Consider the following 12,776-nt stretch of genomic DNA (forward strand, 5'->3'; position numbering starts at 1 on the left):
TTCAACCACTCGGCTTTTTGCCGCATCTACGCTCAAACTCTCACATTTCTTGATGTTTGATGTTAAAAGAGACAATTATGTCAGCAGCATGATTTGTTATAAGTAGTGTGGAATGGATTGTATTATATCCAAGGTATATACAGAGAAAACAAAAGGTGAACTCACAAGTTGTTTAGTGATCATATCAAAGACTCTTATCAGATCCATGGATTCTTGCAATAGAGTTCAAATGAGATTACTACCTCTGCTTTAAGTTCATTTTGCTACTCAACAAAAACCACAGAAAACATAAAGAAGAAAATATTCAGAAATGATACATCTTTAAGCTCTAACAATAGTTCATTTTCGTGCACATTCCTGCAATCCCTAGATGTTAATTCCTATAGTACAAAAATTGCATTGATATGTCAATCTGGGCCATTGAATGAAACACAGAGAATCATATTTGATTATGATTTTCACGTAATTGGGTCTTTGAATCATTGGGTTTAATGTTCTTTAAATGCCTATTTTAAGTTTTCTTTTCTAGCCCAGTATATGTAGCGAAAGCTTTATAGGATAGAACTAGAGATCCGTTGATTCTGAGAATACCCGGAAAACTAGAATAATCACAAAGATCTTATTTATTCTAACCATGCCTAAGATCAATGTTTTCTTAAATTCATTGAGAGATCTACCGAAAACAAAGAACAAAGAGAGAACTCTCAATTTTTATTAATCAAATTATCAACCGAATACAACTCTAGACATAAACACCTATTTTTATGAAAACCAAATAAACTTAAAACAATTAAAAATCATTAAGATAATTATAACTAATTAAGATAAATACCCGAATAAATAATAATCTAGATAATTAAGATATTTGAAATATATCCAAATATCTCTCTGCATCATTCTCCAGATTGGAGAAGATTCCTCCTCGAATCTTAGCTTTTGATGCATCCACGATAAAAATTGACCACTTACGATCACAAACATCAAACTTCATTGCAAGCTTGAAAATCTTCATAAAGATTCTATGTGTATTGTCACGTTTGAAAGATGACAAAAGTTGACTTTTTCCAAAGAAGTAATAAGTCACACGTAGAACACATAGTGCTCTTTTCAAGACCGTTGCTTATCTTTTGCAAGTTTCAAAAGCTTTATCACCGAAGATGTAATCTATGGTTTTGGCATCTTCTTCACCATACACGTCACCAAGCATTTATGCCTCATCGTAGACATGAATGATGAATGATGAATGATGAATGATGAATGATGAATGATGAATGATGAATGATGAATGATGAATGATGAATGATGAATGATGAATGATTGGATCCACATCTTTCACCACGTGAAGACCAATTTCAACAACGTTCTCTTGACCATGATTGTCGTTGACTATGTCTTCCACTTGAATCAGACTTTCATCATCATAAACATCATACACTGGATCACCATGAATTTCTCTGAACTCCTCGTGTAAAAATTCAGATGAAACAAACGGATTTTTGTCCGTAGGATAGTAAAAACACCCAAACAACATGGCATATAACAGAATCGAACTTTGATTGAAAAACCAAAGTGATGGTTCTGATACCAACTGATGTAGCGGAAGCTTTATAGAATAGAACTAGAGATCTGTTGATTCTAAGAATACCCGGAAAACTAGAATAATCACAAAGATCTTATTTAGTTTAAGAATGCCTAAGATCAATGTCTTCTTAAATTCGTTGAGATCACCAATGATCTACCGAAAACAAGAAACAAAGAGAAAACTCTCAGTTTTTATTAATCAAATTATCAACTAAATACAACTCTAGACATAAACGCCTATTTATATAAAAACCAAATAAACTTAAAACTATTAAAAATCATTAAGATAATTATAACTAATTAAGATAAATACCATAATAAAAAATAATCTAGATAATTAAGATATTTGAAATATATCCAAATTGTTACGAAACTTAATTTCAAACAAAGAGGCGCACACATATGTTGAAATAATAAAAGATGTGGGTCCCACTGTCACTATTTGTACAGTGATTTTTCTTCTATAAATACGAAGTTTTTCGATCACTTGTAAGATAACAATTACATCTTCTTCTTCTTCCTTATAATAAACTTTCTCCCTTATATCAGTGTTATTTGCTTCCTACGGGTATTAAATTCTACTCTTATTTAAATTTCTCGATACTATAAATTATAAGTTATTTCATAACACGTTATCAGCACGATCACTCTGCGATTAAGTAAAATTTATTTGTATCATTTATACCCTGTTATAATGGTCGGTATACCGCCTCTACTATTATTTATATCATGTTATAATGGCCGGAATACCGCATATATTATTTACTAGTAATTTAATTTATTTATTGGTCGGCCGAGCCGCCTTATATTCTGTTTATTATTTATTGGTCGGCCGAGCCACCTTATATTCTCTTTATTATTTATTGGTCGGCCGAGCCGCCTTATATTTTGTTTATTATTAATTGGTCGGCCGAGCCGCCGTATAATTTATTTATTACTCTGCATTGATCGGCTGAGCCGTCACATGATTTGTTGTCATAACATAAATATTTCATTGTCATAATTTTTACTTTTATGAAATTTTATAGATTTGATTGACTGTTTAATACGATATTTTCAGACTGATTTTTGGTGCACTCGATTTAACACCAACGGTCACAAAGAAAAATTTTCAAAAATTTCTCCTTTCTCCAACGATCATGAACAGTGATTTTCATCTATAAATACAACTCATTTTCACTCCATTTCATCATCCAAAACATTTCATCTTCTCTCAAAAATTTCAAATCGCTCTCCTCCGATTTTTCATTTCAAGAAAGATGATTCGCGCACTTTTGTTTTTATGTGCCATTTTTATTTGTGTTTCTATTTATGGTTTATTCGTTTGAGAATTTACTCCGAGTGAATTTAAGATGAATATTAGTTTACTTTTCTTTATATCGCTTCTCCTTGTAATTGCTTGCATGATTAATGTAAACGGTTCATTTTAATATTAATAATATTCTAATTAATTTTATTTATGTGCTTTAGAAATACAAATGGCAAACATCGAGAAACTCCAGTTCCACCTGAAAATAACTGGCGAAAATTACGTCGGGTGGGTCACAAACGTGAAACCATATCTGGTGATGAAAAAGATAACCGAAACAATTGTAATCGGTAACAAATCACCACCCGAGCATATAGCCGAAGCGATAATCTTCCTGAAGAAGCATTTAGATGAAAATCTAACGCACGACTATGCAAACGTCGAGGACCCAGCTGAACTGTGGCAAACTTTAAAAGAAAGGTTCGATAACCAGAGACAAATCAACCTCCCTCACGCTCTAGAAGAGTGGAAAAATCTGAGGTTCCAAGATTTTCAAAAGGTTGAGGATTATAATTTCGCTATCCTGAGGATAGTTGCAGTCCTGAAGTATTGTGGTAATCCTGTCTCTGATGCAGAAATGATGAATAAAACATATAACACTTTCCACAAACAGCGTCACTTCTTGCCCGAAATTTACAGAAAATGCGGGTACACAAGATTTTCTGAATTGATGGTTGCGCTCATGTTGGCTGAAAAGAACAATGAGTTCTTAGTCAAAAACCACAATTCCCGACCTACGGGAGCCAAAGCATTCCCTGAAGTGAATGCTACGGCGGTAGAAAATTCAGAAAGAAGGAACCAGACCAACCGAGGTTATGGTCGCCGCTTCAATAATAAACGTGGAAAAACTTACAATCCCAAATGGAAGGGATCTAACAAGTGGGTTAGATCCGAACAAGTTTCTAAGGGTAAAGAAACTCAAGAGGATACCACCCAGAAGCGTGGGACAGTGTGTTACAGATGTGGATGTAAAGGACATTGGTCACGTACCTGTCGTACTCCTCCACATCTCTGTAAGTTATATCAAGAGTCCACGAAAGGCAAAGCTAAAGAAGTGAACCTCACTGAAAACTTTGAAGGGACATCGTACCTCGATGCCTCCGACTTCGCTAATGAACTGGACTAGATTACTCCTGAAGAGAACCGAAATGCCTATAATAAGACTATTGAATAGTTTTCAATATTGTCATGTATAATTATTACATTTCCTGTTTTAAACAAATAATGATGTTTTTAACGTCACCTTAATGTATGCTTATTGTGTGTTTCCTTATATGATTATTATATGAATGAATTTTATGTTTTTCTTTTGTTAATATTTATGACAATTTCAGAAATGGATCAAAATGCTAATGGAGCAAAATCCAAGAAACGGATTCGTGAAATATGCATACAAGATAGTGGAACAACGCACACTATTCTGAGACAAAAGAGATATTTCTCTGATATAAAACCGACAAGAATTATCGTCAATACAATATCAGGTCCTGCAGACGTGATTGAAGGAACTGGTAAAGCAAACTTTACTTTGCCGAATGGAACAAAATTTTCCATAAATAATGCTCTATATTCTCCAAGTTCTAAAAGGAATTTGTTGAGTTACAAAGACATATATCTTCACGGATATGATACTCAGTCTGCAACTGAGGATGGAAAGAAATACATGTATGTAACCTCTGAGAAATGTGGCAGAAAACACATATTGGAAAAGTTTCCAGAACTTCCTTCAGGATTACACCATACTTATATCAATGCAATCGAATCCAATTTTATGGTAAAACAAAATCCAGAAGATTTTAATTTATGGCATGATCGCCTCGGTCACCCGGGCACCACAATGATGCGTAGAATCATAGAGAGCTCACATGGTCATTCACTGAAAATCCAGGAGATTTCTCAAGGGAATAAAATGACATGTGTTGCATGTTCTCTAGAAAAATGGATCGTAAGGCCATCGCCAACCAAAATTGATAAAGAATCACCAAAATTCCTTGAAAGAATTCAAGGCGATATATGTGGACCTATACACCCACCTTGTGGACCATTCCACTATTTTATGGTATTAATTGATGCATCCAGTAGATGGTCACACATTTGTCTATTATCATCTCGAAATGTGGCATTTGCGAGATTTCTAATTCAGATAATCAAACTGCGAGCACAGTTTCCTGATTATACTATTAAAAGAGTTAGACTAGACAACACTGGTGAATTCATATCCCAAGCATTCAATGACTATTGTATGGTAATGGGAATTGAAGTTGAACATTCGGTTGCTCATGTTCATACGCAAAATGGTTTGGCTGAATTTTTAATTAAGCGTCTGCAATTTATTGCAAGACCATTGATCATGAGATCAAAACTTCCAACCTCTGTATGGGGACATGCTAAGCACTCATTCGGATCAGACCGAGTGCATACCATAAGTATTCCCCACTACAGTTAGCGTTTGGTCGAGAACCAAACATTTTCCACTTTAGAATCTTTGGTTGTGCAGTATATGTGCCTGTAGCACCACCACAACGAACAAAGATGAGACCACAAAGAAGGTTGGGAATATATGTTGGTTGTGACTCTCCATCAATTATAAGATACCTAGAACCACAGACTGGTGACGTCTTTACAGTACGTTTTGCTGATTGTCATTTTGACGAAAATGTATTTCCAGTTCTAGGGGGAGAAAACAAAAATGTTGGAAGTGATATAAAATGGAGTGTACCATCATTGTTATATCTTGATCCTCCTACTAAAGAGTCAGAACTAGAAGTTTGACGAATTATGCATTTACAGAGTATAGCTAACCAGATACCTGATGCATTTACAGATACCAAGACGGTAACTAAATCTCATATACCAGCTGCAAATGCTCCTACTCATATCAAAATGCCAAATAAACAAGAAAAGGAGGATGACACACGAGAGCCAAAAACACGCCTGAAGCGTGGTAGACCTGTTGGTTCTAAGGATAAGAATCCTAGGAAACAGAAGAAAGCTGAAATATATGATGCACCCAAAATAGCAGAAAATATTTTGGAAGAAATAAATGATAAGGACTCTGATGAATCAGAGCATCATGAATCGAAAGATAATCATGAGATTTCTATTAATTACATCCATAATAAAAAGATATGGAAAAAGAATGAAAATGATGACATTGGTGATGTTTTCTCATATCTTATGTCAAATGAGGTAAATGAAGATACCGATGATCCAGAACCGAAATCCATATATGAATGTCAAAAGAGACATGATTGGAATAAATGGAAAGAAGCAATACAAATCGAAGTTGATTCGCTTAACAAACGAAAAGTGTTTGGATCTATTGTACTCACACCTGAAGATGTGAGACCAGTTGGGTACAGATGGATTTTCGTTCGAAAACGAAATGAGAAAAATGAGCTTACAATGTATAAAGCTCGCCTTGTAGCCCAAGGATTTTCTCAATGACCTGGTATTGATTATGAGGAAACATATTCTCATGTAATGGATGCGATCACATTTAGATTCCTGATGAGTCTAGCCGCTGATAAAAATCTTGAGATGCGTCTCATGGATGTTGTTACAGCTTATCTATACGGATTATTAGATACTGATATCTACATGAAAATCCCTGATGGATTTAAAATGCCAGAAGCATTAAGTTCCAAACCTAAAGAGTTATGTGCAATAAAATTGCAAAGATCATTATATGGGTTAAAACAATCTGGACGTATGTGGTACAATCGTCTCAGTGAACATTTAACAAAAGAAGGATATGTGAATGATCCTATATGCCCATGTGTTTTCATCAAGAAAACAACATCCGGATTTGTGATAATCGCGGTATATGTTGATGATCTAAATATTATTGGAACTCAGAAGGAAATACAAAAGGCATCAGAATATCTAAAATGAGAATTTGAGATGAAAGATCTCGGAAAGACACAATATTGTCTTGGCCTTCAAATAGAACATTTTCAAAATGGTCTATTTGTACATCAATCTACATACACCAAAAGAGTGTTGAAATGCTTTAATATGGAGAATTTGAGATGAAAAATCTCGGAAAGACACAGTATTGTCTTGGCCTTCAAATAGAACATTTTCAAAATGGTCTATTTGTACATCAATCTACATACACCAAAAGAGTGTTGAAACGCTTTAATATGGATAAATCTAACCCCCTTAGTACTCTGATGGTCGTCAGATCACTTAACATTGAAAGTGATCCATTTCGACCACCTGAGGAAAAAGAAGAGATACTTGGTCCGGAAGTACCATATCTAAGTGCAATTGGAGCGCTGATGTACCTTGCAAATTGTACACGGCCTGATATATCATTTACTGTGAATCTTTTGGCAAGATTCAGCTCATCCCCAACTCGAAGACATTGGAATGAGATTAAGCATGTTTTTCGTTACCTCCAAGGGACCATTGATTTAGGCTTGTTTTATCCTAAAAGTTCAAAAGGTCAAATGGTTGGTTTTGCAGATGCATGATATCTTTCAGATCCACACAAAGCCCGATCGCAAACAGGATACGTTTTTACGATCGGAGGCACTGCTATATCTTGGTGCTCTCAGAAACAAACACTCGTGGCTACTTCTTCAAATCATGCTGAGATCATTGCACTCCATGAAGCAAGTAGAGAATGTGTATGGCTAAGATCAATAACCCGACACATCTGTTCAAGCAGCGGGATTGACGAAAATATGGAGCCAACTATTCTATATGAAGATAATGCAGCATGTGTTGCTCAAACAAAGGATGGATATATCAAAAGCGATAGAACGAAGCATATTCATCCGAAGTTCTTCTCATACACTCAAGAGCTCGTGAAGAAGAAAGAGATTGAAGTAAGATATGTCCAATCATGCGACAATGCAGCTGACCTCTTCACAAAATCACTACCTACCTCGGTATTCAGAAAACATGTCCACAACATTGGAATGCGCCATCAGAAGGATCTATGACTGATCATTCGAGGGGGAGCTTACGTAGTTGTACTCTTTTTACCTTACTATGGTTTTTCCCATTGGGTTTTCCTGGAAAGGTTTCTAACGAGGCAACAAAGACGTTAAGCGAGAGCGGAGAGTGACACCGGTCCCCAAGGGGGAGTGTTACGAAACTTAATTTCAAACAAAGAGGCGCACACATATGTTGAAATAATGAAAGATGTGGGTCCCACTGTCACTATTTGCACAGTAATTTTTCTTCTATAAATACGAAGTTTTTCGATCATTTGTAAGATAACAATTACATCTTCTTCTTCTTTATAATAAACTCTCTCCTTTATATTAATGTTATTTGATTTCTACAGATATTAAATTCTACTCTTATTTAAATTTTTCGATACTATAAATTATAAGTTATTTCATAACACAAATATCTTTGTGCATGAGTTACATCAGACCAAACGGGATGATCGACGTCAGATTTTGATCAGGACCCACCTTAAATGATTCTTTTGCTAAGGTGTGTATATTCAATTCAGTTTTGTTTCTGTTCACGTAAGTAAGTGGAGGAAGAAAACTCAAAAGCTGAAGGATGTGACATGCTTGCCGCAAAAGTGGACTAAGAAGACAAGCAAATATGTGGCAGTGGATTCTCTGCTTTGATCAAGAAGCTGAAAATTCAAAGGCGGAGACTGAAAAGAACTGTCTGCGTCCAAGTAAACGCAAGCATTTCTCTTCCTTACAAACCCACTCTACTTTTATCAAGGAAATAACAATTTTTCTTCAAAATATCTTTAACATGAGCTCTTTTAATCCTTCTTCCCTTTTGATGATCTTCTCTCTACTATCTTTCTTGGTCTTTAATCTCACTGTTTCCATGTCTTGTCCTACACGATGTGGAGGAATAGACATCCCGTACCCATTTGGAATCGGGGAAGGCTGCTATCTGAATAAATGGTACGAAATTAAATGTGATCATAATAACTCTCTTTCAGTTTCAGGGAAGCTCGTCCCTGTTCTTTTCGTAATCGGCAAGGAAGTTGTGAGTATCTCTTTTCCAGGTAAACTCCTCTCGTATGGTTCTGATCGCATGCCATATGGGAAAGTTCGAATAAAAAACCCAATAATTTCAAAGGGGTGCTCCCGCAACGAACAAGAGTCTACATCACTTCTGAACTTGACGGGGAGCCCCTTCTACGTTAGTGACAGTAATACACTCGTAGCGATAGGTTGCAATAACAAGGCGTCCTTGACAAATATCGAGCCAAGCATCGTGGGATGCTTCTCCAGTTGCCTCCCAACAAATCATACGACTTCAAAAGATTATCTAGAGACGGTTAATTGTAATAGTAAAAGTAGGTACGATGACGACGGCTACGGGTATTGTAGTGAAAGAAGCTATATAAATGAAACAAGCTGCAACGGTAACCGATGTTGCAAGGCAAGCATGCCCGGTAGTATTCAACAGGTTGTTGGTGTCAGAATAGATGATAACACCACCACAAGAGGAGGGTGTAAAGTTGCCTTCTTAACATATGATCAGGCATACTCTTTATTAGACGGATCTGATCCAAATCTGGTTCTTGCTAAACGATATTCAACAGTTGAGTTCGGATGGTTCATCCATACAACGGATCTTCTTTCCTTCGTAGACTCTCTGAAATGTATGCCCATGAAAGAGTACATAAATCTAAGCCTACGTTCATACGAGGGGACTTCCGGAATAAGTTGTGCATGCGACTATAATTCTTATTTTCCTAACTATACAAGTTGCAGATGCAATAGAGGTTACAAGGGAAATCCATACATTCCGGGCGGGTGTAAAGGTTAGTAAGTGCATTTATAGTTCATATTTTGTATTCAAGTCTTCTATATTATCAAAGTAACTATGATATCATCATGGTTGATTTCAGTTTCATGTAAAAAAAAAAACAGATATTAATGAATGCACTGAAAATGACTACTCGATCTGTGGGGACGGCACTTGTGTCAATATGCAGGGATCCCTAAAATGCGTGTTTAGCAATCATAGGCTTGCTATAGGTAAACCGAGCAACTTTCTATCTCAAATACATTTTCACCCAAAGCCATGCAAGAAAATGTAATTTGGTTTTCTTTATTCTTTTGTAGGGTTTGGTTCTAGTTTCGGCTCATTGATCTTTATTGGTGGAATATACGGGTTATACAGATTTATTAGAAAACAAAGGAGGTTAAACCAGAAAAAGAAGTTCTTCAAGCGTAATGGAGGTTTATTGTTGCAACAACAATTAATTTCAACTGAAGGCAGCGTTGAAAAGACGAGAGTGTTCAGCTCGAGAGAGCTGAAAAAGGCCACCTTAAACTTTTGTTTAACTAGAATACTTGGCCAAGGTGGTCAAGGTACCGTGTACAAGGGAATGCTTGTTGATGGTAGAATTGTAGCAGTGAAAAAGTCTAAAGTCGTGGATGAAGACAAGTTGGAAGAGTTCGTCAATGAGGTTGTCATTCTCTCCCAGATCAACCACAGAAACATCGTGAAACTTTTAGGGTGTTGCCTTGAGACAGATGTCCCTGTTCTTGTCTACGAGTTTATTCCCAACGGCAACCTTTTCGAGCATCTTCATGAAGATGAGTCAGATGATCACACGATGACTACGTGGGAAGTGCGTCTCCGCATTGCTATAGATATTGCAGGAGCTCTTTCGTATTTGCATTCGGCTGCATCATCTCCAATATATCATAGGGACGTCAAGTCTACTAACATAATGTTGGATGAGAAATATCGAGCCAAAGTGTCTGATTTTGGCACTTCAAGAACAGTAACGGTGGATCATACACATCTTACAACAGTCGTTTCTGGTACGGTGGGATATGTGGATCCTGAGTATTTCCAGTCTAGCCAGTTCACGGACAAGAGTGATGTTTACAGCTTTGGGGTGGTGCTTGCGGAGCTTATCACCGGAGAAAAATCAGTATCCTTCTTGCGGTCTCAAGAAAATAGGACATTGTCAACTTATTTCATTCTTGCGATGAAAGAGAATAGGCTGTTTGACATTATCGATGCAAGGATAAGAGATGGTTGCAAGCTGAATCAAGTGATTGCGACGGCAAACCTTGCAAGGAAGTGTTTGAATCTAAAAGGTAGGAAACGGCCAAGTATGCGAGAAGTGTCCATGGAATTGGAGAAAATTCGTGGGTCTTCGGTCGATATGCAACTACATGAGTATGGTAGTGAAAACGAGGAAGAGAATGAAGAACAAATTGTGGATGCTAACATAGAGTTACAATCATGGAACAACATTGCTGTTACTGCCCCAACTTCTCAATACGACGTGGGTACATCGACTTTGCCAATGTCAGATGTTGAGCCTCTGTTTCCTTTTCAAACACGGTAATAATTTCAACTTTGCATACCACGGCATTATCTAGTGTCTTTTGCTTTTCCGTCCGATTTTGGTGTTTCTATATGTGTGAATGTATTTCTTTTTATGAATAACTATGATTGTGTAATAAAAGGATCTCGTTTGTAACACAGAAGTTTACATTTTGATAAGCCATTTTGACGAACATAAAAACAAAAACAAATAAATATTGGAAAATACCGCAAGATAGCACTAAAAAAATTTATGTCACAAATATAGATCCTAAGAATCAAAATGACCAAAATATTTCATTAAAGAGGTAAATATACACTTATACCCTTAGAGTTAACTAATCCAAACCTTAGGGTTTAGAGTTGAGGGGTGGGAATTTGGGATTGAGATTTAAAATTTTATAAAATAAAAAACAAATATTAAAAATTTGAAAATAAAAATTTTAAATATAGTTTCAAAAAGTATTTTCGAATTACAAAAAAAAAATTTCAAAAAAAAAAAATTATATAAACTTTTTTTTTAAAAAAGTTCGAATTTGAAAACATATAATCTAAAACTATAAAAAAAAAATATTATTTTTAATTATTTTTAATTTTTTTTTAATTTTTAATTTTTAATTTTTTTATATATCTAGGGTATTATGGTCATTTTATCTATTAAATGAAATATTTTGGTAATTTTTCTCCATGTGATCTATTTTTGTGATCAAAACTTGAAAATGGTCTATTTAGGAGAATTACCCATACATATTACTATACTTTAGGGTTAAGGGAGTTGTTCAGAATTGAGTCCAGTTTAATGTCATTAGTTAAGGGAGTGAGCCGATGTGGTGAGTAATAATTAAAAGAGGGTTTTAGTGGAAAACTAAGACTAGCAGCAGGAGCTGACTCGTTTTAACTTTTTGGTTTGTTTAGCTTTGTTTTTATCACTCAAGCTTGTTTCTTTTCCTAGACATGTATGTGGTTGTAATTGGTTTGAAGTTATTAATTAGTTCATCTTTGATATTGTGGACACATTGACGTCCATATCATAGCCTTTCAATATATTACATTTTTTTAATCAATGTTTAGTGTTTGAGTTACTACTCTATCCACCACATCAAACTTCAATTTTCTATCCACAAATTTAAGAGATCTCTCTTGTTCTTTATTCATGGTTATGTTAGTGTTCATATCCACAACATAATCAAAATCTTCTTTCTTGTCCATAGACAAACATTGTTGTTGGGGTTGTGTCATTAAGCTCAGCTATTGTGGAGTTTGCTCTGATGAAACTTCTGGAATTTTTACATTCATCTCCGTCCACGTATCTACGTCCACGCATCATCTGTCCACGCATCATCCGTCCACGCATCAAATGTCTCTGAATGTGCCTCAACAAAGTTGTCCACAGTTTATTGTTAGCCCACAACAAAGTGTCTCACATATAAGAAGTCAAAAAATGGCCTAGACAATAATCAACTCTTTAAAAGGCACAATTATGGCAGTTCAAATTTTAAATTGTTTTTTTTTAAAACGTCTGCTTTATCATTAATGAACTGAGGAGTTTACATAATCTTCATGAAGAAGATTAGTTATGAAACATGGAACATAATAATAA

At 35.5% G+C, this 12,776-nt stretch overlaps 1 protein-coding gene across 1 annotated transcript; it reads left to right on the top strand.

Annotated features, from left to right (window-relative positions):
• The first annotated feature begins 8,430 nt into the window (after positions 1 to 8,430).
• LOC106406862 (wall-associated receptor kinase-like 10) lies at positions 8,431 to 11,347 on the top strand. Its single transcript, XM_013847599.3, has 3 exons — positions 8,431 to 9,650; positions 9,760 to 9,867; positions 9,955 to 11,347. The coding sequence occupies exons 1-3, from the start codon at positions 8,462 to 8,464 to the stop codon at positions 11,196 to 11,198; spliced, it is 2,541 nt and encodes an 846-aa protein (XP_013703053.2). The 5' UTR covers positions 8,431 to 8,461; the 3' UTR covers positions 11,199 to 11,347.
• Positions 11,348 to 12,776: the final 1,429 nt, after the last annotated feature.

Source organism: Brassica napus, chromosome C6, assembly GCF_020379485.1.
Source record: "Brassica napus cultivar Da-Ae chromosome C6, Da-Ae, whole genome shotgun sequence".
Taxonomy (NCBI): Eukaryota; Viridiplantae; Streptophyta; class Magnoliopsida; order Brassicales; family Brassicaceae; genus Brassica; species Brassica napus.

Bases quoted from the DNA above. Each gene is read 5' to 3' on its own strand.
- LOC106406862 (XM_013847599.3), top strand. From the start codon at position 8,462: ATGTGGCAGTGGATTCTCTGCTTTGATCAAGAAGCTGAAAATTCAAAG. The intron at 9,651-9,759 runs GTTAGTAAGTGC...AAAAAAAAACAG, and splicing joins CATTCCGGGCGGGTGTAAAG to ATATTAATGAATGCACTGAA. The intron at 9,868-9,954 runs GTAAACCGAGCA...ATTCTTTTGTAG, and splicing joins CAATCATAGGCTTGCTATAG to GGTTTGGTTCTAGTTTCGGC.